The sequence below is a fragment of the Grus americana genome, chromosome 2, assembly GCF_028858705.1.
Source record: "Grus americana isolate bGruAme1 chromosome 2, bGruAme1.mat, whole genome shotgun sequence".
In the NCBI taxonomy this organism is placed as follows: Eukaryota; Metazoa; Chordata; class Aves; order Gruiformes; family Gruidae; genus Grus; species Grus americana.
Genome location: NC_072853.1, coordinates 46,551,100 through 46,577,660, shown reverse-complemented (window position 1 = coordinate 46,577,660; position 26,561 = coordinate 46,551,100). Strand labels below are relative to the sequence as shown.

The following is a 26,561-nucleotide window of genomic DNA, read 5'->3' as shown; positions in this document are numbered from 1 at the left end:
TTTTACGCTGATTTCATCTTACTTACCTCTACCTACCTACTTTACTTACGAGAATGTAGGACAGCATCAGAAGTCTTACTGAAATGAAACCACGCATACCTCATTTACTGGCCTGCCCTTCTCCACACAAGATGTTACCCTCTAAAAAACAGCTTCGAGGATAGAAACAGTGTGGACATACCAAGATGAAAATGTGGAATCTTAGTCTTTAATTTTTAATGTTATCTCTGATTTTTTTAAATCTTCTTTTCCAAGGCCTATTCTTTGAATCAAGCCTCTATAGTGTGTTCTCAGATCTCCTTTATTCTGAAAGAGGATAAGGTGTCGAAGTTTTCTGGCTTGGAAAACCTCAGCACGTGGGTGCTGTAGAAAAGCTGATTCAAGGCAGACTTGCAAGGGAAATCCCAAGATCACAGTGATGAAAAGAGGCAATGGCAACAAGAGCTCATCATTACCGTTATTGCATTCTGGCGAGAGGAGGAGGACAAAAATAAAGAACCAAATTCTGCTTTTGTTTGTACTCATCACCTGGCTTCCTCTGAGCTGCATGTTTACAACAGAAACCCAAACAGGTGGAAAAAAGGCAGCTGTGTAATTCCATGGGTGCTCCTCCAGAGCTGCAAAATACTGATAACAGAAACATAAAAGTAGGAACAACATGATTCAAGCCCTAAAACTGCAGTTGGTTGTAGCATTTTGGCTGTGTCACTCCAGATCTTAAGGAACAGCACAAAATCCAAGTATCAGCTGCTTCTGCCCTACAGTTGCAGCAAATCACCTGAGCATGACACCCTCCTGAAACCACTACATGCCCACCTGCCCCACAGGCAAGAAGATGGCAGAAATATCACAGCAGCAATACCCAGGGTTGCGTCTAAAGTGTCTCACTGACACACCCCCACCTGTTCTCAGTGCGCTTTTGATCGGAAAAAGGAAAATTGAATCTCCGAATCTCCATTAACATGCAAAACGAATGGGAATAGATTTGTAAAGTGAAATAGCTAGCCCTAAGGATCCAATGTCCATGCTATAAGGGTGTCAGGAGGTTTTACGCTGAACTGGTTCCAGTATGATACCACAGACTGAATGTTTTGGGTGTACTTGTGCGTTCCTAGTACATCTGGTTCAGGTTCGTTCAAAGGGAATGCGTTTTGTCTGCTCTGGGTTCACTCTGTTATAAACCAAAGCTTAGTAATTGGGGAAAACTTGCTTCAAGAGCATAACATACATGCACCAGAGGATGCTAAAGGGTGCTGAAGTCTTTGCATTCATTAGGTCTGCCATTCCCTCTGCACAGAACTGCACCAGTTTTGTTGCCAAGGCCCTCCTCCAACTGTGAAGAGGAGACAGAAAGTGGCTGAGACATACAATTGCGGCATTCATGGCAGAGAAATGAGTTCAGCTCTGTTAAAATTTTGAAAACTGAGCAGTATTTTTTTTTCCGGCAAAATTTACCTTTATGAAACGGAGTTGATTACACAAATTATTCTTTTAAACTGTGTTATGATCAGCTCCCGGTTTTCTGCAGATAAGTTGTGCAAAGCATGGAGCATATTTAGCTGCTGATACTAGTGCAAATATAATGCTGCAATGTGATGTACAATAGAGAGATGGATGCCCCCACCTAGTTTCCTAGGCACACTTCAGGTCTGGAAGCAATACATTGTTTTAGCACAATATCGAACATGTGCTCATAAATCCTTCCAGAGATTATCTAGGTTTTCACAAGGCCAACTCCTGTATCCCCCCACTGTACACTAGAGCTGGGTCCACCAGGAAACACGCTACAGAGATATCCAGGTGACTGTAGAAAGAGGTGCTTTGTGTCTGCTGGGCACACTAACCTGAGTTTAGCACCAGTCCTGTTGACTAGGCAGCAAAGGCAGCAGCAATCTCCTCAGCAGGGCTGAGAAGCTGGAGGAGCAGGATAAGGTGAGGCCCTAGGCTGAATGGGAGAACAGAGGAGATGGCAGCCACAGGGCAATAGGAGGTTGAAGAGCACGTCTCAGGCCTAGGAGGTGGTGAGAACAAAGCTGTGGTTGTGGTAGCAGCCCTGGGCATGGGAGGGTGAGGCGAGGAGGCGGGGAGGAGATGGTGGCAGTGATTAGCGTCTCCTTGCTGCATTTCCTTTGCATTTTTGGAGGACTTCAACACATTGTGAGCAGCACTTCAGGAATGTGCAGAGCTGCCATCACCTGCCTTGTCCTCCTGCAACCTGGAGCATCATCAGGTAGATGATGCAGATACCCCACCAGCTTGGCAGCACTGACCTCACACAGCTACATTTCTCTGGGTGTAACCTGTGCCAGTTGGATTTATTTATTTATTTCCACGATGTCCCGGTCCCGACTCACCTCAGATAATAGAGAGCTGACTATTTGATTTCACCTTTCTAAAACCTGTACTTACCATAGTTTTCCAGAACATAGTTGAACAGATACTTCTCCAGTGTGTTGGCTGATTTCTATAGTTAAGAAAACTACCCAGCATATTTTCTGGCCTTTGCGATGCTTCCAAGAAACCAAAGTAATTTTAATATACTCAACTGAAGCATTTTGATATGTGATTCTGTCTTTTGGTAATCATTTGCCCTGTAATTCGTAAGTAGGACACAATGCTTACAAGTTTTAAAAAAATCTTATTTTGATTCTTCCCCATCTGCATTTGTTTGCAGCTAGTTTCATTCAAGTGATAAGGAAGAATGTAATACAAGCGCTCCTTGTATTTGTACTACAAACAAATAATTTAGGAAAGTTACTTAGATAATGTCTGATTATGCTAAAAATAGCTTTTTATTTTTCCTCCGGTGATCTCAGTCAAGACTGCGGCTCCACTGTTCAAGCACAGACCTGTGCAACGTACACCCAGTGGCTTGCAGCATGGTTTATCCCACTGACGCTGGAGACACACAAACAGGTTGGTACGTTTTAACAAGCTGCTGTGCATAACAAGTCCCTAGTAAGTGACCTGGAGAAGGCTTTTGTAACCACAGTTACTTCACTGTCAGACACCCTGCAGTGAGCAGGCAGAACTGCCGGCCTGGGAAAGCGAAGGGCTTGGTAGGAGCCAGGAGAAGCCGAGTGCCCTGGTTGGGGGCCAGGTGGTAAAAGCAAGAAGGCAAGAAGTATGGGGAGCACAGGGTAGGGGCTGCTTTGGGAAACTGAACATAAAATAAAAGGTTGGGTGTTGTGCTGGTAGAAGCTGGCATGCCCTCCGTGCTTTTAACAGGGAGCAGGCTGAGGGTGTGTGAACAGGGTGGCACAGCTCATCTCAGACACCCGCACCTCAACTAAAGCAAATTTGGATAATTCCCTGCAACACACCTGCAATGTCCTGGGAACAAACCCCAGGTATCTCATAAGTCTGCAACGTAACGTTGGCAAATCAAAATATCTAATATCCACCCCTTCATTTGAATTCTGCAGGCTTGTTATTTGCAAACACAAGGTTTAGTTCAAATTATTTAAAGTAAGCTTTTTTCCTGACTTTCTTATTTATTTCTCAAAGGCAAAGCATTGCTGCGTACGAAGAATTTGCACAGAGCCAGACAAGCACCACCAATACACGCTTTCTTACCAAAATACAAAATTACTCCTAACCCGTGCTTCTTTAAAACGCGTGGGGCTTTTAAAGACGTTGCTACTCACTCAGAACCCAGTTAACTTTGTTCCCACCGAGACCTGCCACTTCGCAAACACCCAGTCCCTATCCTCACACTCACTCGGTTTGAGCGAGACCCGGGGCCAGGCAAAGGCCGCCCTGCGTGCGGCTGCCCGCTGACCGAGGGGCACAGGTAAGAGCCCGGAGGGATGGCCAAGCCGGCCGGGGCCGCAGGCAGAGCAGGGCCGGGCGCTCAGCTGCCACGGAGCGGAGCGAACAGCGCCCGCAAGCCCGGAGCCCTCAGGAGCCCAGACACGCCAAACCGGGAGGACCGGCCGCTGCAGGGGCCGCCGTGCCCAGGCGGCCGCACGCCACCGCCTCCCCGCCCCGGCAGCGGGGCTGCCCGGCCCTTACCTTGTACTGGCGGAAGCCGTCCAGCTGCCGGCCGCTGACATACCGCCACATCGCCCCGCCGTGCTCCGCGCCGCGCCGGGAGGGGAGGCGAGGGAGGGAGGGAGGGAGGGAGGGAGGCAGGCGGCGGGGCCGGGGCGGGCGGAGGGCGGCTCCCCGGCCGCGCCCCTAGGGCTGGGGCCTGCCCCCACTGCCGGGCATCCGCGGGGGCACTCGCGTCCCGGCGTGGCGGGGTGCGTGGGGCCGGGGGTGCCTCGCGGGGATGGGTGCCCGCCGGCGGTGGCCTCTCGCCGGGCGGCTCACGCCCGCCCACGCCCGTGGGACCAGGCGTTTCCCCGTGCCACAGTGCCAGCCTGCCGTTAGCGTCCTTCATACACCTTTAATTTCCTCATGGTTCTCGGTACTGGGGAGAGTCTGCAGCAGCCTCCCGTGGTCGCAGCGAGCCGTAATCCAAGTAACGTCGCAGTATCAGGCCCCCAAACTATTTTTCTGGTTAAAGGTGTATTAAAGATGCTGTGTTTATGGTTTGTGTGACGACGTGCCTGTGAAGAGAGTATACAAAACAATGTTATTTAAGTAACGTGTTTTAGAAACAAGTGACACTGAGGATTAAAGATTTTATTAGCATTCCCTTCCAGCAATAATCTGCATATTGCATCTCTTTATTAAAACACCTGCACCACAGCCCTTCATAACCACATCAGCCTGAGGTATGTTCTGCTCCTTCCGATGTCCAGGGAAGCAAGGCACTGGTGCAGACAAAAGACCAGAAAACATCAGGAGTACCATTTCAGCTGCAAATGCATTTAAGCATATGGCATTACACCTTGTGTTATCTTTGCTGTACACTATTAGAGGGAGAGTTGAAATCATACACATCAGGGGCTGAGATCTTACTCACCAAATGGAATCTATCCAGAAAGGAAATCAATTAAAATCCATTAATCACACCCCATGAGCTCTTCCAGGCACCTAATGCATTGTGAGAGCCAATGTTATTTTACAAACTGTGCAGGTTTAATAGGAATTATATACAAGTTAAAATCACTAAGTGCAAACTGAATACAATGGTTCTTGTTCTCTATTATTAATTACACATTAATCACTTGAGATGTGCTTACACCTACATTCTGCTTCCAGCAGCAGCATCTGAACTTCTGCTCTGGAAAACAACCCAGAACTGTAGCTCGACTCCAGTTAGGAAAGGTAAAGTAGTTGGAGCTCATATTTTTCAGGAGCCAAGTCTAATTTTAATTAGTGTTCATACCCTAGATTTTGATTTGGGATCCCCTTCACCTCTCATTGTTACTATCGTGTTTTTAAGCCCCATTATGCTATTGAATTAATCTACAAGGGTATCTAAGAAAAGACTCGTGACTTCTACTGTAGTCAGCACAGTTTTTTAATGCAAGTTACTAAAACTGACCAAACCATTTTATAGTTATCACTTTCATTTCTTAACGCCAACACTTACAAGCCTCAAACACAAAAGCAGAAATTTGGCTGAACAATTAGCAGCATGATGGACAGTGGTAGAAAAAGTGCTTGCTTTTCTGAAAGCTAGAAGGTTGCAAAGTATTTTTTCTCTCTGCAGGCCTCTAAATTGATGTTAAAAGAAGATGTGCTGTCATGAAGATATAGAAGATATATAGATATAGCAGATATAGAACATGAATTTTATTTCCTGTTCTTCTCTTGAAACTGTCTTGGTGATAAATGAAACACTTTTTTAAAACAACTGTCATAAATACTCCACTAAACAGAGAATGTAAAAAACTGCATATATGTAAAAATGCAATTTCATGAATTTGTACCTCAGCACATTCTGTGTCTGCTAATGAGCACACAAAAGGAGACACCATTACATGAACTATACTGAAGAGAGGAAAACAGACTGGTGACCGGGTATGGAACATCACAGAGCAAGCTGTGACACAAGTAACGCAATGTCTGAGAATACTGTGGAAATTATACTGACATGTGCTACCCTTTGATTTAAGAAACTTCTTCGATTTAGGCGTCACGATTCATACGAATGGTTGGCCCTTAAGACCAAGCACACAGGCTTGCCAAGCCCAGGTGTGAGCAAAACCCACAGCCACGTGGTTTACTGCTATACCTGGTGTTCTCACTGCTTCCATGCGCACCCGTGTCTATGTTTAGAGATTATCCTATGGTTATGTTTTTCAATCTGAAATGTTTTAGAATTCTTTTCTGGACAATTGTTTGAGCTGTGATCCAAACTGTCTGTCCTACATGCAGGACTGTGGGAAGAGTCGTGAAAGCAGCCTTAGTGCTGTAGCACATTCCCTTGTGTCCTTTCTAGAAAATTAATGAGTTGTAGTCTGAGTAAAGAGGAGCTCTAACTGGCAGGAGCACGTGGGTATTATAATGTGAACAAACTTCCATTTCATGAGCTTGGGTGTGGATGAGATGAGCGTTAAGACAAAAGCCCAAATCAGAGCACGGTTAACTTTCACTATAGAAAAAGCTGTAGTTTTTCAAAAACTGTGGTTGGGACATTTGTGACAGCTCGGACTTTACTAAGTAAATGACCCAGACATGGCTTTCTGCAGCTCAGAGGGGAATAATCCAAGGCCAGATTTGAATCCAGTGAAATCAGTAGGGCAATTCTCAGGTTCTTCAGTGCTGTTGACTAATTATGTGTAGCACTGAGAGGAAAGCAGTGATTTATTATTTCAAAAGAGTGGGCATGTTGTACCACTGGTACATGCAAGAAAAAATTAAAAAGAATAACTGTTCCACAGATATGAATGGTATTAAAAAAAAAAAAAGACCAAAAGAAGGAAAGAAACCAAACATCAAGACAAGTTATATTCTTCATCCAACAAAATGGTAGGAAAAGAGATGAGGGCTCAGGATGGCTTAGAATAAATCCTTGGCTTTAAGTTTTCACTCACTCTGTTACAAGTTATATTAATAAATTAATAACGATGGAGTTTCTTGCATAGGGAAAACTGCCTAGTATGGCAACTTTGGCTTTTAATAATTTATGACAGTGTCTTGCTTATTCCCCAACTTCAAGCTGCCTGCTTTGCAGTAGTCTTGATCTAGAAGGCATCTAATAGTACATTCCTGCCTACTTCAAGAAGATAAAAAAAAGCAGAGAGAAATCATGCAGAGAGCAAACCCCAAATGAGTAGCTGCCAAAGCAGCTGAAGAAGGAGCTAATGTACTGGGAGGAACTGGTAAAGAGGGAGCAGTGTGGGATACCTTAGATTTCCCTGGAATGTGTAACATGTAGGACTCAGGCAGTGCTTCCCTCCCCACCACTGCATGGGCTAGCATAAATCTGTTAATATTCAGGATATCTACGCTGTAAAAGAAGAAAGCTTTTCTAAGGTGGCTAGAATCAGTTTAGAGGCTCAATTTGTTACAGGCTCTCTGTAAGCTTATTGTGGTCTGTTAACCTGGTTTATAAGTCATGGCTGTTTAATGTAACATTGGTACCGAATGCTAGAAAATGATCGCATCTATCCTCAAAAATTGCTGTACCAAAGCCAGTTGTCCATTTGCAGTTTCAGTTTGGCCATGGGCAGATAAGCTCCATGAAGGTAGACTCCTACTGGGAGTTCACTAAAGGACCTTAAATACACCCTCCAATTTTGTTTGAATGAGAGCTACTTTTACTACATCAACAAAAGTATTCAAAAACCAGTCTGAATTTCAGAATATGGCTAGAATATGGCTAATGGTTAGAAAACAAACAAAACAATTTAGGTAGTGTAACCAGATTATGGCTTGTTACCTATAACAGGGCTTGCAACCAATGCAAACCGCAGTCCTCTCTCTGCCGTCATTGAAGAACACGCGTAGTGCGTTGGGCCTCGTGCCGGGGAAATGGCCATCATGTCGATATTGTAGGATACCGGTTGTGTTGGATGTGTCTGGGTGTCATCCTATAGCAAGGACATGGGTGATTCTGGGCAGGTGCAGGCTCGCATGTTCCCAGCAGGTGCAGTTCATATGGGGATTTGCAGGATGCCTATCCAGTTGCTACTTGGAAAGGAAAAGTAATTTCTTCTGAAAAGAATAGGCTTCTAAACAGGGTGAGCAGAAGCTGTTGCCTTGCACAGCAGCAAGTGTTTCTGCACTGATGCATGGTAACTTGCCCCTTTGCAAGGCGGCTCTTCCCAGTTCTGGCACGTTCATAGCACTGAACAGACATACAACCTTACACTCAGAGTAACGCAGGCTCATAAAGTAAGCAACACGTGGTGAAGGGATATGTTTAAAGAAGATGGAAGGAGTAACAGGAAAAAAGTAGGGTCTTGGTTTGGAGAAATGCAGGTAGTGGCAAGGCTGTACCTTTAGGTTCTTAGCTGCTTTACAGCAAATTTTGGAATTTGAAGGAAGCCACTCCCAAGATGAGTCTGTGGGACTGATCATCACAGAGGACCCTTTAAACAGACAGCTTAATCCTTGTTTCCTCTGCTCCAGATCATAGCTTCTTAGAGGTTTCCTCCGTATTGTATTGCTGATGATAGAAAAAGTGTTAAACAAAGTATCACCTAAGTGTCACTAGTCAATATACTATGCTAATAAATAAAACAGGCTTGAGTCCATTCTCAGGCTCTGAGGGCAAGTGGCATGGTCCGTCTTATGACCGTATAATTAAACTCTCTTCATCCAAGACAGGGCAGCCTCATCCATACTGCCTACTGAAAACAAGTTTTGGCTTGTGCCATCTCCTAAATAGTGCCGGAGCACTGCTTGGGAATACGGCAGCTGGCAGGGTCTGATTCAGGCCAGGGACCCTGCTGACAACTAAGCAGCAAGGACAATTAATTACAGGACAGTACTCAAACCTCTGCTCCGGCCCCCTCCAGTTTGCTAGTTGGAAAGCCTGCTGAGCACCGGCCCTAGCTGTCCACGCGGCTTACACATTTGCCTTCTCCCCAGCTCTGCTTTGGATCACTCCAGCTCTCTTCAGGCTGCTGAGGAGCAGCTAGCCTCAAACAGTATGGATGCATGCAAAGCCATGCCACTCGGCCTTCTTTCCCTTAGCAGTATAGATATGCTGGGCTTAAGTGATGCTTGAGATGAACTTCTCAAACGGAAAAGATCTTCTTGACAGTAGACAGCCAGCAGACCCCATACACTTTTCAACATATTCTTCTTTCTTGGGCATGGCATTGTTTAAGGTTTTTCAAGAACAGTTTTTGTAAAGTCTTCAACACAAGGGTACACTGTAGTCATGATAAAACCAATTATGCTAAAGTAGTATTAATACTGGAGCTAAAAGAGGAAATTCAGTTTCTGAAGTTACTACAAAAATGTCAGTTAAATCTTGTTGAATTAAGCTAAGAGGAAAAACTTTAGTGGGAATAAACTGGTCTTATGATTTAAGTTTAAAAAATGTCACTTTTTCCAGCTCTGAATATGTTCCTGCATTTTTTTTCCAGGAGTTAGAGCCAAAAAAGAATACTTTGATGATGGATGTTCAGTTTCAGCTTAGAAAATCTTATTTTATTTGTGTTTATCCCATTAAACTACAGAGACATAACAAGTAGGCAAATATGCTTCCAAAACATTACCTATGTCAGAAAGTTATGTACTTATATTTCTTTTATAGCACTGAACACAAAGAAATAGCAGAAGACATAAAAATGTCAGCCATCGTAAGATGCCACAGGCAGCGCTTGGTGGTGGGACGCCGAGACGCCCGGGCTCGTGCGCAGCCAAGCCACCCCGTGCCGGTCGGCAGCTGGGGAGCCCCCGAGGCTGGAGCCCCACGTGGCTTCACAGCCCAGGGACAAGGGCTGGTAAAAAGATGCTTCCTGGGTATGTTGATTCATGTAAAACCTACTTTTGCTTTTGATTCTTAAATGATCAGCTATTAATTTTTAATTTGCATGAATGTAAGAACTTGACTGCGTTTGCTTCACTAAAATCTGGCATCCCCTGAGGCGTTGGGTTTGGGGTTTTTTTTCCTTTTTTTCCACAAGTCTACGGCTCGCCTCAGCATAACCATGCATCGTACTGTGAAATGGTACAATTTAATTTATAGCAGAACTGACACTGCAGCTTTGGGATTAAAAAGTCTGAAGTGTTTCTTGTTGTTTCCTAGGAAACCTGAGAAAGCCTGGAATCATCAAACTGTGACACAGTCTGCAGAAGAAAATGTTATTTTGGATCTAGACGGGGGATCTGCCGGGATCCAGCCTAGGCCTTGGGATCACCTCTTGCCTGACAGGTCCATAAAGGTCCAGCTGACCCTGAAAAACAGACTCTAAAATAGTTAATGAGTTTTTCCTCATCTATCTCATCCCAATTAAGTGGCTGGGACTTTTCTGACTTTTAAAACTTTACTAAGGAAATTATTCAAACCAAAATCCTTTCTCTACATTTGAACTTGACATTGTCCATACCAGGCTTTATACACTGGAAAGCTTTTAAAGCTGTAACTTAATGCTCCGCAAGAGGAAATGAATCCATAAATCCATGTTAGAATGGAGGACAAGAACATTCAATCAATATAAACAAGTTCTCCAAACTTGGGTAATTTAAGCCTCCTTATCTTTTGATTCATTTGGATAAAATACTTTTTTTTTTTTTTGGGAGAGATTTCTTTCTACACGTGGATTGAGAAAGATTGATGCAATCAACAGCACCACCGACAAATAAATGCTATTTTTTCTGGACTTCACTGAAGAAATTCAGTTTTATTGTTAACAGGAATTTTATATTTTTATAGAATTTTTGTGCATTAAAAATACAAAAAGTATAAAATTTCTTAATGTTCCCTGAACAGCAGCAACTTTGATCTTGAGCACAAACACAGTCAGTCAGCGTATCACATAAAACAGCAGACTCAAACTATTATTTAAGCCTGCGAGGACACAGATATGCTTGCATATGTACATGAAAAAAAGGTTCCTTCAAAAACTATATAGCCAATTATGTTAATTATGACTTCCAAAAGTATAATGCACAGAAATTTTTAACAGTCTTGAAGAAAAAAGTACTGGTGGTATGAAACTTAAGCTTTTGTGAAAAAGCTTGGCATCTATTATTCTTTCTCCACAGAAACATTTTTTTTTAAAAAAAACCAATCACAGCTCTATTTTAATTTCTAATATATAGGGTTGTTTTCTGACCCATTTCCTCTATTTCCATGTCATTTCTGTACTCCTTTGGGAAGAACATTTAAACAAATAAAGGAAATTAATTGATTTGGTCACCTTCTTGGGATTTTATAAATGTTAATAGATGTTCCTCCCAGGTGTGAGCACCTTGGAATCCTTGGAAGTTTATATGCAGAAAAACTTGGACCACTTCTGTGGTCCATGTATTTCTCTGTGATTTAGCTCTAACTTAGCCTATTTAACTGAATAGTGCAATAACGTACTTCACATATCAAAGAAAACCACTTTGATGATATATAATAGAATTCATTTGTCAGTCTGGTGATTCCAGAAGAAATATTGCAAATTTGTGGACGGATGGGAACATAGTGCTTTTAACTCTGTTTTGAACATAACAATCAAAGGCAGTATGGGTTTTGGATGATGATGTTTCTGGCTCTCCTCGCTTTGCAAAATCCACTTTAATTAGTGGCAGTTTTATAAAGGGAATGCGAGATGGGTATTGGCCATAGGGTGCCTTGGAAAAAATACAAACTGCAAGTGCTTTACAAATTCTAATTACGCTATAAGATACAAAGTACAATTATCTTGTTTTACAAAGATTTATTATTCTGTTTCTTAACAGCAGCACTGACAGCCTAAGTGACCTCCTCAAGAACATACAGAAAGCAATAAAAAAAAAACCTAAGCGTCCATTTTCTGCCAGAGTTTCCACTTGTAGCAGAAAAACATTTTCAAAGGTCATCAGCATTTTTTCCTTTAGTTGCAATTGTATGTTTCTGGAAGAGAAGGTCAGTTCAAAGCAGTTTCAATTCCAAGTCCCTACATCTTGGCACTGACATTACCCCTTTTTGCCCATAAATATCTCTTTATTTGTTGTTTGTTTAGGAAGTTAAAAATCTTCAGTGAACGGCTTAAGAGCAAACGTATTTTTCATGAAGTGTCTTGCCTTGTTTTTAGACATTACTTGTTTAGATATCTACCCAGCATTTAGATCCCAGTGCTTTGTTTATTTCCTTGTGGTGTTAAACAGCATTATTGAGATTTACTTCTGAGTGAACTCGGCTCTCATGAAGGATGTGGAGGCTAAACATAGGCTGGAGAACTTCTTCCAAACCAATACAGCTCAGACATAGCTCTTCAGATCGTCCCCTTAGAAACCAGGGCTGCCAACTCAGCCAGTGCCCAGGACGGGAACACACGACCTAGGCCGCAGCGCTCCCCTGGCTCCCAGCACCCCCAGCTCCACCTGAGGCCAGGGGGACAGCTCGGCGGGGGAAGAGGCCGTAGGCCAAACCCGCCCAGCAATGGCGTTTCCCGCCGAGAAACCCCCGACGGCTCCTGGCGTCTCCCCCGCTACTCAGCCGAGCCGAGCGGCGCCCCTCCACCGCCAGGGCCGGTAGGTAGGCGCGCGCGGAGCCCGTTAACGCCTTCTTTACAACCGCCGCGCTCTGAGGGGAGCCTGCCCGGCGCTGGGGCGGGGGTGCAGCACCTCTCGGCCTCGGAGCCCCGCGGCGGAGGAAGAGATGGAGGAAGGGAGCGGCCGAAGCCTCGCACCACCGCGGCAGGGGAACAAGAGAGAAAGGAGCAGCAGCATCCGCGCATCACAACCCCCAACCTCGTCTCACCCCACCGCCAACCACCCTCAGCCCCCACAGAGCGCATGCGCACACCTCATCGTCGGGAACCTCGGCCCTCCCCGTGACGTCACCCGCGCTCCGCCACGCCCGCCCAATCAGGAGCCGCGGCTCTCGCGGCGCCAAAGCTGGAAAGGGAGGGGGTGTGGCCGCCGGCTCGCGGGAGGGGAGTGTTCCGCCTTCCCGCGCGGGGAGCGTACTGGGGGTTCCCTTTTGCCCCGCCCCCTGGGGCTCCCCCGCCACGTGAAAGGGGACGTGGCTGCCTTGTCAGGGGGCGATGCCCAGTAGGAAGGTACCTGCGTGCGCGCGGGACGGGGGGAGCTGCGCCGCGCGGGCAGGAGGGGAGGGGGCTCGGGCTCTGGCGGGGCAGGCGGCCAGCCGACGGACCGGCCGCCGCCCTGGCCTGCCCTCAGGGCCGAGCCGCGGCTCCCGCCGGCGGCGCTCCTTGCGCCCTTCGCGGCGGCCTCGCCGTGCGCCCTCCTAGTCCCAGTGCAGGGGGCGGGTGGTGGTGGCGGAGGAGGAGTGGCAGCCGCCCCGCTGCCCCCTCAGACCCGAGACCGCAGCTTAGGCTGGGGCCTTTCCCCCCCGTCCGAGCCCGGGGAGGCGATTTGAAAAAGCAGCCCAGCCGGCTCCCTGGGGGAGGGCGGTCCCGGCGGCGGGTAATGTTCCGTCCGCCCTGACCAGGCGAACGGCGGCTGGGTCCCGCTGAGCTCAGCCTGCGAATGTCTCCCGGGAAGCGGCCCCGGTGCTGAGCTCTGCCCGCGCCTCGGGCCCCGCGGGCTGCCGGAGAAGGGGGCCCAACTCCGGCCTGGCTATTGGCACCCCGCGGCACTGGAGCGGCGGGCGGGAAAACGGGTCCTTCACCGCATTCGTGATGTTCTCGATTGCGCTGTACTGACCTTTTCTCCATCGTTACGCAATGGAAGCACTGCTGTACCGAGGGGAGTGTGCAACTCAGCCCCCTTATTAGATGACAGTCAAGGGAAAAGTGCGGGGAAAGTAAAACTCTGAGAGGAGAAGAGACTTATCAAAATTGCCAGGCTTAATGTTGTTCTGAGTAGCTCAGCTTCTTTGGGCATGTGTAGGAGTAGAGGGGGGAGAAGCGCCCCGTGCTTTTTTTCGGTCTCCTCACTTCGGTAGTTTGCTTGGGGCATTTGATGATACTGGCAGGATTGCAATTAGGATGCTGTCTCTGATTCGTAGTGCTTATGCTAATATTGAGGTACTGCTGGAAGGCAGACTACAAGTGTCGTCGTTTGCTGTATAAATACAAAGAGTTCAAATGACAGATCTGCATTCTAAAGTATTTTGTTTTCCGTTTAGCATATGGATAAAATGCTGTGAATATTCTGCACCAATTTTTAAATATAATCACATTTAAAAATCAGTCTTTTTGGAAGAAAATGTCAACAACAAGCTTAAAATAACTTACTATATTTCATTTAAATTACCTTGTGATACTGACACTATACATATTTTCTTCTAAAAGTTTTGAAGTTCTTGACTAGTGAAAAACTGCACGCTTCAACTGCCAGGGTTTAACCAGCTCTTGTCGTGATGTGATGACAGTTTTTGATAATAGTAGTTTCTTTGGCAGACAAAAATAATATTCGTCATTGCTATATCAATGAAAACTATACTGGTTGAGTGAAAAGACAGCAGTCCTCTCCACTTGCTGACTACTCTCTTAATGAAACCATTTTAAAAAACCAACCTGATACAGTAACAGTATCATACCTTTTTGTTATGTATCTTAAACATTTTGGATAATTTAATCTTATGACAGCTTTTCTAAAATACTTCTGTTTCAACCATTTTGATAGAGGGCAGATTTCTGTCTAATTAACTGCTTGGCACCAGTTACTAAGACAAAGTACATTTCAACAGTATTTTTATTCCATAAGGGTGGATTTTTTCCTCCTCAATGTAAGCGTATAGTTATTTATACTCTTGCTTAAATAAGTATGTGTAGGTTTAAAAAATCCTGGTGTTCAAATAGTAATATAATATACATATATATATATATATATCAGTCAATGAGAATAGCCTTTCATTAAGAGTAGTAAAACTCATGAACACAAGAAGGGTTTTAAAACTATGTTTTAAAAATACTGGTCTCACACATCAATATCAATATGAAAAGTATTTTGAGATTTTTTTTAAATGCTTTTTTTTCTTTCCTAGACACGTGCTGACAGTGCGGAAGGACGTATGCCAGGTCATTGTGACCGTGGTTATACAGTTTAGATTTTTTTTCAAGAATGATTACAACTTGATGAGGTCCTTTCTCAGGTTCATACATGTTCTGAATCTTCTTTGGAAAATATGCATACTGGTTTTCATAGGAATAAAAAAAAAAGTCTTGGCTTGAAAAAAAATATGGACTATGGTTTTAATTCTGCAACCTTTATTTGAATCCTCACTTGAGACTTTAAAATGCAAGGATGTTTTAATATTAAATTAAAACTTCATTTTCTATCCAAGCACTAAAACCAGTAATTACACTTTCAGGAGCTCAGTAGCATGAATATTGAGTTCTGTTGAAAATTAGATGCCTGTTTGTTTCGTGCTATCTTAAAACTGGGCTTTTGAAGCCCACAACTCCTTTCTTTTAGTTTTTGAATACTCTTATGTGAAGATTCTGAGGACAAAGGTGAAAGATGAGGATGGCCGTTGGTCAGTGTTTGATGTTTCTGTGTACTTTTCTGCAATTGTTCCCTTCAAATTTTTTTTTTAAAACAAAAAAAGTCTCTGGAAACTAGAGATGTGATTTTCAGCACTTTATTTTTTGTTCTGCTCTGTGTTAGGGAAGAATGCCATAATTGATTAGTGATGCTTCTGGATTTGCATGTCAGTAGCAGGAGGAGTTCATGTAATGAAACATTTTATTATTATTTTCGTACTTCAACTTGTGTTGCTTTTTGCCTTAGAGATGGTGAAGTGTCAAATGCTATCTACCCCATATGCAAGTGGAATATCAGGTCATGTTTTCCCGGAATTTCATTCCATGGTTTTTGGAGCTGCCCCAAGAAAATGGGATTATCTAGAGTATAAAGGGCTGTGCAGTGAGTAGTCTTTGAACATACGGTCCCAGTGACTTCATGTAGGGTGCCTCCGGTTAATAAATATTTGGCATAAGTAACAATATAGATTCGTTGAGTGGATATGTTCTAGATAGGACCTTCCATTTAAAAATCAAAACAACTCCCCCGGCCCTATATATTTCATAGTCTGGTCTATAATAGTTATGTATATTTATTGAATTTTCAGAGTCTGTCTCCTTTTCCTCACTGTATACCCGTACCCAGGTAGGCTGACTCATGCTTTACCTCACTAGAAGTAACTAAAGGAGCAATGAGGGAAAGATCTCTTGCTGTGCCTTTTACATGGAGGGCTTGATCCTAATTCCACTGACACCAGCAGGAACAATTTAATTTTTTTCCCTCCTTTAGAAGGGACTGCTCCACAGACAAAATGCAGTGCTTTTGTGAACAGAGGTCAACACTTTCAGCTTGAGGTAGCCATCCTAGCTTCCCCTTCTTTAACTGAAAATTTCAGACGTCATATTTTGTCTTCAAACACTCTATGCAATCCACAAGATTCTTTGCCTGACTTTTTTTTTTTAATAAATCTTGATTTCTATGAGGTACACCACGTCTACATGATCTAGCTCTTTTGAGCCTGATTCAGTGATTTTTTTTTAAATACCAATATCTTGTTTCTAGACACTTCATCCATAATATTAATAAATAAGACAAGATATTTTTTTGTGTGCCCTGTCTTTATGCTAGAGGAAAAAGATGATGACTAACCTTCTGACTTGAGATTAAGAGACCTTGCTGTTGTCGCTGTGTTTCTTTGGGAACAGCATGGCCTTCTGATTAGCTTTGCTATAAATATTTATTCCTGAGAGAAACAAGTTTCTTAAAATATTAGTTTCTCTGTTGCCTTGAAGCAGGTGGGAGCAGAAGCAAAGAGCCTTTAAAACTTTCAATTTCTGATGCCAGCTGATGGTTTCCTGTGGTGGAGGTCCTTTAGTGTGCTTCACATTTATATCTGCATATAAACATTATGCATGTTGAAATGATAGACTTTTTACATTGCATATTCTTCTTTAAAAAAATGTTTGGTGCGTGTATGAATGTGTATACATGCACCCATGTGTATATGCATGTGTGCAGTGATACAGTGACAAAGTCCCCCCTCTGTAACTGTGGATTGAAGCTATAGATCCAATTTCCAGAGTTCACATCAGATATTTCTGTGGAGATATTTAAATTGTCAAGGAGTTTGGGATGATCGGGAGTTTTCTTTAGGGTTTGTTTTTTTCCATTTTTTTAAGGTGGTGTAGGGTGTGGGAAATGGTGGAAAGGTATCTGCATTAAAGGCACGGAGCTGTAAATCACTGCCAATATCTGCAATCATAAGTCCTTCACTTTCTCATCCCTCCAAATGGTGTCTGCCAGAAATTTGCGGTAGCTGAAGAACATCTTATGTAAAGGGTGTATTTCTTTACTTTCTTGTTCTAGGACTTCAGGAACTGGTTTCAGTTTTTCTCAGTGACTATAGTGGCTATAAATTTCTGTGTGGTGGTAGCAGAAACTCAAGTTTTTCTGGTATCTGGGGAGCAGGGCATGTGGTGAGACAAAAAGGTAATTAACCAGAGCTGTCAGCAGTACTGACGGCTCTTCAGGTTGTAATTAAGCTGACATGGTGTCAAGCAGCTGCTGGAGTGGTCCCACTGGTCCTTGTATCCTTTCTTCTGCCACTGTGCCAGCTGTAGATAACTAGTGTTTCTTCCCAAAGCAGTTTTCTGCTGGTTTGGTTCTTTGTCACTATTTCTGCATGGAGTCTGGCAAGCAGTGAAGAAGGGTGAGAGGGGACTCCAGTGGTTTCTGGCTTGTCATGAGATCACCTGTGTTGAGACATCCCTGTAGAGCTGCTCTGAAAACCTGAGCAGCCCTGCCTTTATCCAGGCTAGCGAAGTGGAGGATTAAACAACACGCTTGTGTCGCTAGCAGTCATTAACTATTAAAACTCTCTTTTTGCTTGTCACAGCCATGGTTGTCTAGTGCCTCTGGAGGAATATTCCCAACTGTTTAAAAGTCACTCTCAGTGCCACTTATGTTGCACTCTAAATATAAGCATAACCATCTAAGCATAAATCCAGCTATTTGTTCTACTCATTTTAGCATTTCTTTTATTCTTGTCAACTGTAAGTATACCCTTTCTATGTACACCCTAACCCTTCTTACTTAGGGAGAGGGAGTTAACATGTGGCTTATATCCTGCCATTTTTATATGGTATTCCCTTCCCAAATCTTGACAGTTGTGCACCACTGGCCATACCTCAGTTGCCACATTCTGCTGTTTGTCCCTGCCTCTTATGCCGTGCTCTTTTTTTGCTCCATTGGTATTGCACGGCGTAAAGAAATAGAGGGATTCTGTCTGTCGGGATTTAATTAATTTAAGAATAACACGGATGAGAAACTTAACAGAGTAATTCTCTAATTCTGTATTTTATGTAACTCTTTGTGTATGCATCTGTGTGGCTTTTTCATGTGTCTGCAACTGTTTCTGCTTTAAATTGACCGTCAAAAGCAGCGTATTGTAAACCCATGTGCAAGTGCTGTTATTGGCACAGATACACATTCTTCAAAACTGGAGTGTCCCATTTAAGAAATAAGCTTAGATGAACTGCATTTTACACTGTAAATTTTTGTCTGCAAGATGTATCTTGCAAAATCATCTTGAAGCTATGAAAACATTTGTATAAGCAAGGCTTCCAGCACTGGCTAAGGTTTAAAAAACCCAAACAAACAAACCCAAAGAAAACCCAAAATCCGAAAAGCAAGTTAGAGCCATGGCATGGTTTTGAGCTTTGGTGCACTGCTGGCTGCACTGTTAATTCTGAGCCTGGCAAAAGTCTTCCATTCTGGGGAATCTGAAGGTGAAGTGAATGTCTCCAACTGGAGTGAGGCCTTGCTGTGACATTTTGCTGCAGAACCAAAAAATGGGCCTTGACATGTTTCAGTTATTAGTATTTTCCCCATCCATGCTTTCCTCTGTGCCGGAGGCAGGAGTACTTACCAAGAGGATAGCACAATGTAGGGGTTGGTGTCTAAGCTCTCTGGAAATGGAGGCTTGGGCCAGCATCCTCATGGGGAGGAAAGCTGGGTTTAAATTCTCCTTGTGAAATAATATTAATCCTTTTTGTTTAAACTGTCATAGTCTCCTTACTTAACATCATGTCCTTATTAAAGTGCTTTTGATTCCTTATTTAATTAATACCACATCAGATTCAAGGTTGTACTTCTCATTTATATCTTGGTGGGAGCAGTTATGGGGACAGTTTGACTTTGGTGATGATGACCTCTTTGTGGTGTAAATACCCCCAGCCATCTTGGAAGAGGCTCTTAGCAAGGTCAGCTGCTGTCAGAGGAAAACTGCAAAGCCACTTAGAATCATAGAATCGTTTAGGTTGGAAAACACCTTTAAGATCACCAAGTCCAACTGTTAACCTAGCACTGCCAAGCCCACCACTAAACCATGTCCCTAAGCACCTCATCTACACCTCTTTTAAATACCTCCAGGGATGGTGACTCAATCACTTTCCCGAGCAGCCTGTTCCAATGCTTGACAAACCTTTTGGTGAAGAAATTTTTCCTAAAATCCAATCTAAACCTCTTGAGAGAAGAGACTGACACCCACCTGGCTACAACCTCCTTTCAGAGAGTGATAAGGCCTCCCCTCAGCCTCCTTTTCTCCAGGCTAAACAACCCCAGTTCCCTCAGCCGCTTCTCATAAGACTTTTGGTTTACTCTTTCTTCTTACCATGTGACAATAGGACCCGTTGACTGGAGGGGTGAGGCAAGATGCTGTATGCTTTTGGAAAGTACTTGTTCTATTCTTGCGCGCACTCAAAAGATCTAGAGGAAACAAATAGACGTTATCGGTTACAAAATGGACAAAAGTTGCCAAAGACTTTTTTTTTTGCATATGTTTCTTAGTTTAAAGTGTATGTTGCAGTCCTCATTGACCTGGCTGAAATTATATGTGCTGATTAATGTAACTTTGGAGTAATTCTTAAATATAGGTAGGAACTGTAGTTGCTTGAGAGAAAGTAGATCAAAAGAAGACAGACGTATTCAAGCAGATAGTATAGTCAATGTTTTGTAAGGTAAGTTTTGGTAGCAGGGTGGGCTAAGGTGTTTCTCATGCTTAAGATCAATTTGTCTGTATAAACTGGTGTAGAATCTTAAAGATAACTTTGGATGTGATAACAGGCAATTCTGTCAGCTTCAGCTATTCTGAGATGTTAAAAATTAAATTATCACTGGATGCTAATCAGCATCCTGTTTCATGACTTATCCCATAGTCCAAATGACTTCCAACATCTTGTTTAAGGGGAATGCAGCACTTCCTCTACCATTTTTTTGGGAAATGATTGTGAAAACAAATGTAATTCTTAAAGCTGAAAGAGTCTGGGGTTTTTTGGTTGGTTAGTTTTTAATGAAGAGCTGGATAGTGATTATCTAGTTTGACCTCCTCCGTAACACAGAATTCAATTAGATTAAATGTGAGTTTGAAGGAATTATTTAGTTAAAATGTGTTTTACTGAGCTGTTCTTGTTTAGGATAATACTTTTAGCTTCACTGGGCAGCTAACAGGTACTACAAATATAACTTAGATCAACAGAAGGTAGTATACTTATCAAAAATTAAATTTACCCATGACATTGGGGTTGTTGTTGTTATACGGTATTAAATAAAAAATGGTTGCAAGTGTTCAGTACTCCCCCCCATCTCATTAAAAATTGCAGTTTGTAAATATTCAGAAAAAGGGACTGTCTAGATTAAGTGAAGTTCACCTGAATTTGTGTACACAGTGGTTTTGATAGGTTTGTTTTTCCTCATAGCGGAAGCGATTTTGGAATGCAGAATGCACACCCTTCCCAGATGAGAGACCCCTACAACTGAAAAAATCAAATGTCAGGACATCAGTGGCTGCTACTTCGATTTCCAACGCGTGGCTTAGGTGTGGGGATGGTTTTCAGAGCACTTCAGCGCTGGAGGTAAAATGCTGGCTTAACAGTGTAAGAAAGAGATGCAAACTGACAGTTAAACCAATTTCCATGCTTGACTGAATTATAAGATGTTACCCTTTTTTGTGTTATTTCCCAATTAACAGCATATTGCTCTAACTGTCAAAGTAGACAAAAATGGAAAGCAAGGTTATGTAAGGGCATTGTCTTTACTTGTTACTGTAATTTTCTGAGCGTATGTTAATATGTTATGTTCTAGGTAGCACTTATCACTTGGAAAATTTCAATAATACACTGAAGGATACAAAAGTAATTTGACATTTGGGATGGAGTACTGCATTTCCTAAAAAAACATGGAACAAAAAGACTCTAGTTTGCATCTGAACATTTTTTGCTAGATCTAAAGAGTATGTTTGTAATAATGAATTCACTGTAGAAAATCCTGCTTTTTGATGACCCTGCAGATGTGGGTCTTGGTGCAGATGCTCTTTTTGGATGATATATCAAATTATGCTTATGTGTGTTGGTCTTGTGGGTTGTGAACAGAGATGTTCAGCCAACTCTGATTGAGAAGTGCTTTGTGCTGAAAATTATGTTCAACCAAGATGCTTTTCTGTTTCTTCTTCTGATACTGAGCAGTCACAGTGTTGTGTAGCTTGTGAGATTTAATAAAATCAGAGACAGGCCACCAAGTGCTTCTTTCTGTAACCTTTGAATAGAGCACATGCTTTATCAGGTGTGCTCTTCCTGCCCACTTTTGACTTTTTAATGCTGAAAATACTAGCTGTTGTTCTTTGCAAGGCCAGATGTGATTCCTGTAAGTTTATACTTTCCAAAACAATGAACATTCAGCTTTTATATTACTGTTCTCATGCTTTATTACCTCACTCGTTATATAGCAGTCTAGTAGAAGATAGAAAAACTAATTTGAAATGGTGCTACTACGTTATGGTGGGTGAATAACAACAGTTTTGAGTATATTACTACATGTTAAAATTGTCTTTAATGCCTTGGTGATTAAATCTCTCTCTCTGTCTCTCTTTAATATAGTCCCTGAGACCTACTGGTAAGAAATCCAGGATTAAGAAGCATCTTGGACCACTGTTAGCATCTGTTGAAAGTGCAGCAGGTATAACTATTTCATGTTAGTGATGTCAGAAGATTATCACTTTGTTTTGCCCTTTATCAAGGTAGAAGATGGCTCAAAATACTAGTTGCTTTCTTCTTCTATTATTGTAATCAGACGCTAATTTTGGTACGAGACACAGTTGCAATGTTGTGATTGGGCTCCTCTATTCACCTAGAGTGCCTGAAATACATTCTGTAAAGCTGCAGGCTATTGCTCTTGAACAAATGAAAGAAGCATCACTAATACTGTATATCGTGCATGTTCTAGCAGGGACAGGTTATTTGAATTCTTCACATTTTTAAGAGGAGAGAATGAAAACCAACACTCAGCTGTCTAAATAGAGGGTGAAATAATTCTCTCTTCTGCTAGAAACAGACAAGCAGGCATGAGAGAAAACATTTATTTTCTAAGTATGAGTAGCAGAAAAACAGAATTTTGTCAACCTCCTGCTTTCACAGTCTTCTATGTGTACCTGAGTCTGTTTAATATTGTGATAAAAAAAGAACTCTAGGCATAATAAAGAGGAGGAGGAGGATGACTTATCAAGTCAGTTCCTTCCCTTTTTGAGTCCAGAGGAAAGGAAAGAAAGAGGGGGCAATGGCTTCTTCAGTCTTTGTGTTTCTACTTGCTCCAGCAGCTGTGCTGCCTCTGTTGGAGTTAAGTGACCTACTGGGCACCTTTTGTCTACCTTTTCGGGTTCAAAATGATGTTTTTCCAGATTTCTGAAAAGAACCTCTTTGTGTTGCAGGAGGACAGGTGGTTGTGTTTCTCTCTTCTGGGCCCTCCCACCTTACTCCAAATTCCCAGTAATTGTCTAACTTCCCATCTACCTAAAAAACTTTAGTAGCTGTAGGAAGTGGAAAATTCTGCTTTCCTATGATTGCTAATTCTGCGTGTTCCACTGCTATGCATTAATCTTTTTCTCCTTGCTTTTGTTATTAAAAATGATGGAAAGAGATATTTTGAATTTAAATGTCTCACTTCAAAAACACCACAGCTATTCTTTGTTATTCCTGAAAAGTTTAAAATTTTTTTCTCTCAGGACAAAACTGGAAAGTCATCTCTACTGAAGGCATACTTTTATTAATTTGTTATTCATTGTATAAAGTCAGAAATCCCAAACCCAGAATTCGAAGGACAGTTTTTATTTAAACCACTTACTGTTTTGAAAGGGCACAAGTGGGAGCATTAGGACTGTGTGTAGAGGACTGTATGTTAGAGAGTCATTACTTGTCCTTGCTCTGCTCAAGGACTGATTGATAGCCTCACTGTACAAAATGAAGTGTTAGCATTTACTGTGGAGAACCAGAATGAAAATAATGTGTATATGTGTCAGAAATATGTGTGAGTTAATGCTCCAATATTAATCTCTGATGCCTGGTGACAGAACTGATAATTCTTTTCCAGTTCAAAAATACAGTTTATTTTTTAAGAATTTTTAATTTAACAATATCACATTTGTGTAACAATCTAACACTTTACAATTCTTTCTGATAGGATCTGCTGCTGCTGAAAGCTCTAAGGAGGCTGAGGACATAATATGGACCTCTAGTGGCAGTGATTTTTCAGATGATGAAAATAAAACATCAATTCCAAGGTTACACAGCAAAAAAAGTTACGCTTCCAAAACAGAGAAATCACCTAGCAGCCATGATTTATTGTTAGAGGACAGTAGTAGTGAAGGTAAGTTCAAATGCAAGCAGATTTGTCAAGAAACCTTCTGTCAACTTCAAGTGCTGTAATGAAAATTCTTTGAGGCCATTCTGACAAAACGACATGATCTAATCCTTTTTCGGTTAAATCAGTTGGCTTTTTTTTCATCAATTTAATGGAATGGAATAAGCTCTTAGTATAAATTATGCACAAAAATGTTAAAGCTTGGAGTACAGGAGCATAGTTGGGCAGGTTGTTATACATCGAGTAAATCATGTCAGTTCATTTCAGTGTATTATAGTTTATTTGTACCATTTCCTTCTCTGTGCTGTGGAGTTGTGCACAGTTTTGCCTGCCTGCCCTGTTCTGCTGGTGATACTGCTGTCTGTGGCAGACTTTGCAGCTGTAGATAGCATCATGTTCTGTGGCGTGAGTTTTCATTTCAGTACACAGTATTCCTTGTTTCCCCTCTTAGCTGTATTTTGCGAACAACCATGAGTTTTGTTCTTAGGAGCTTGCTTTCTAATTCATGGAGCAGGGGATGATGGAAGGGAGAGAAATTGATTAAAATTGTGGCTGAAGACAGAAAAATCTTTACTTGTGTGCTCCATTACGTAAGTGTTAATTAGGATAAAGTTTAATTTGCATTAGAACTTGTTAGGAAGTATTTTCAAAGTGAACTACTTTCAGAAAAATAATTCAGGTTAGCTTTGTAATTACTTCGGATCTGGCTGAAGTATTACAGCTAGACTTCACATCATGGATGTCTCACAAAGTGTTCAGACACCACTGTGACTTGATTCTTTCATCCATGTTTTTGTCATTGATCTAACACTGTCATTGACATATCTGATGGTCATCTGTTGTAATTCCTAGTAATTTTCTTTCCTTCTTTTTGAAATGGAGGGACTGTCCATTTTCTAGACTACAATCTAATACTCACCAGGAATCTTTCTAACCTGCCATTAATATCATTTGATTGCACTTGTCTCCTGCAGGTATATCCTGCAGGTTTTAATCTTTAATTCTCTTGGGGTTTTTTTAAGAGACAATGCACAGACTTATTTTTACTCTTGTAAGATAGCAAAATTTGGCATCTCTATGTAAATGAAGAAATCCTGATGCATTATGTATCTTCTTGAAGGTACTAAGGAAATCCAATCATTTCCTGTTTTTATTCTAAAACCAAAACCCTATTGAAAGCAGTTACTGAAAGCAGTGGGGAGTAAAAGAACAGTAATTTCCATGATTTTTCAAGTAACCGGAGAATACACTGATTATAATATTGTACACATGTGTATCTGTGTGTGCATATATAGGTACAGTTGAAAGTATGGGGATAATAGCTGAGAAAGTATTTTTAAAAGTGACATGCCTTTTCACATGAAGTTCACCTTCAGAGACCGAGTGTTAGTACTTGAGTGTCACAAGATAGAACTGATTGTCTCATATTTATAAAGGAATTTATACTGTCATAAGGGGCATGCAGCTTGCCATACAGCTTTGAGACCTCTTTGTGCTACCTAGTTGCCAATGTCTGTGCTTAAAATTTCTGATGAAGCTTTCTGGTAGTTAGAAACAGAAATGCATTCACGCGCCTGAAAAAGCAGGCAACACCAGAGCTGTGTGTTTATTTGTCTGGGTGAGTTTAAAGTTTGGAAGTTCCATGAAGAAACTAGTGATTTAGACTATACTAACACTGCCAACTCTAGAAGGTACTGCCACTACAACAGCAAAAAAGCAAACCCAAAAAACTTTCATCGCTCCTCTGAACATGCTCATTTATACAAAATACAATGAGATTCTTCCTCTCAGTGCCTTGTGGCGCTTGGACCTCAAGGGTGGTGGGGCTGTTACGGCAGCTCAGGCTTCTACTGCCTTCAGGAGATCCTCGGAGGTATGAGTGGGACTTTTGGAGTTGCATTAAACACCACCTGGTCATGAGGATGGTGGAAGGACTGTTCTGCATCTCTATCTTTGTTTATTGCCATTTTGGTGGGTTTTTTGGTGGTGGGTTGTTTTTTTTTTTAAACTCTGTCTTTTCTTGTGCCTGTCTCTATTAATTTATTCTAAACAATCCTCTGATTTGCTTAGAGGTTTGATTTGCTGACCCGTGTATTTAGCCACGGTGTTTTAGGAGGTAACCATTTCAACTAGCTTTTTCATTTCTCTATGGGGGTTACCACTTACAGCAGATGTTAACTTACGCCAAATTTTCAGCTGTTCCAGGTCACTGAAGGATTTGCTTAGAACAGTTAATTCTGAAAAAGAGCACTTGGAAAATCCAATGCAACTGGGCAAAAAAACCCCCAAACTAAAACCTAGGAAAACTAATAATAACTAAACTAAAAAACCCCAACCTACCTAAGCAGTTAAATATACTGCCTTCTTATGGGCAGTACTTTGAAATCTTTTTTTTAATGTAATTTTTATATCTTTCTTCAGAGAAGCTTCTGTTGTCTGCTATTAGGATTTAGCTTTTATGAGAGACAGGATCACAAAATAGTTAAACGTAAAGCTCAGTTGAACATCTGTAAAAAATAACTTTGCACTTTTTCCCAAGTGAGGGATAATTGTAGTACTACTCTGTTTGACTCCATGTTTATGAATAATATATGGTGATTAAGAAAAATTCTTTTTACAAATATTTTTATTTCAGATGAACCAGAGTTCATTGATTGGGAGAAGGATAGTGATTCTACCGATAGGTGTGATGGATCAGAAAAAGATGACAGCTCACTGGAGATATCAGACTCAGACTCCTGCACAAATCTTAATTCTCTGCCTGTCAAAGAGGAGAATGATGAGCTTTCTAAGGTGAGAAACTGTTTCAGGTTTAAAAAAACCCAAAAGCTTCTACTGCAATTATGGAATATATTCATATTTGATTGCATTTAATTTGGAGGAATGTGAGGTTTTTGCTTACTTCATCCCTCCAGAAGGAATTCTGTACACAAGAATTCCAAGGTGTTTTCTCT

The 26,561-nt window shown here is 42.0% G+C and overlaps 2 protein-coding genes across 5 annotated transcripts in view; one reads left to right on the top strand and one right to left on the bottom strand.

The window, feature by feature from the left end:
• The window catches only part of LOC129202447 (ethanolaminephosphotransferase 1-like), a 69,943-nt gene extending 57,122 nt beyond the window's left edge, over positions 1-12,821 (bottom strand). The window contains exons 1-2 of the mRNA XM_054815156.1: positions 12,794-12,821; positions 4,015-4,553 (exon numbers count right to left, since the gene is read on the bottom strand). Coding sequence (XP_054671131.1) covers positions 4,015-4,065 — 51 coding nt within the window. The 5' untranslated portion in view covers positions 4,066-4,553; positions 12,794-12,821. The remainder of the gene's footprint in view (positions 1-4,014; positions 4,554-12,793) is intronic.
• Positions 12,822-12,908: 87 nt separating this feature from the next.
• The window catches only part of SPIDR (scaffold protein involved in DNA repair), a 209,261-nt gene continuing 195,608 nt past the window's right edge, over positions 12,909-26,561 (top strand). For 3 of the 4 annotated variants that reach the window (XR_008575700.1, XM_054815154.1, XM_054815153.1), the window contains exons 1-5: positions 12,909-13,049; positions 20,676-20,831; positions 21,852-21,930; positions 23,428-23,613; positions 26,243-26,400. Coding sequence is in view for 2 of the 4 variants with exons in the window: in XM_054815154.1 (XP_054671129.1) it covers positions 13,035-13,049; positions 20,676-20,831; positions 21,852-21,930; positions 23,428-23,613; positions 26,243-26,400 (594 nt within the window). In the remaining 2 variants the exon portion in view is untranslated. Of the gene's footprint in view, positions 13,050-15,028; positions 15,050-20,675; positions 20,832-21,851; positions 21,931-23,427; positions 23,614-26,242; positions 26,401-26,561 lie in introns of those variants that run through there. The other variant, XM_054815155.1, reaches the window with a different exon arrangement.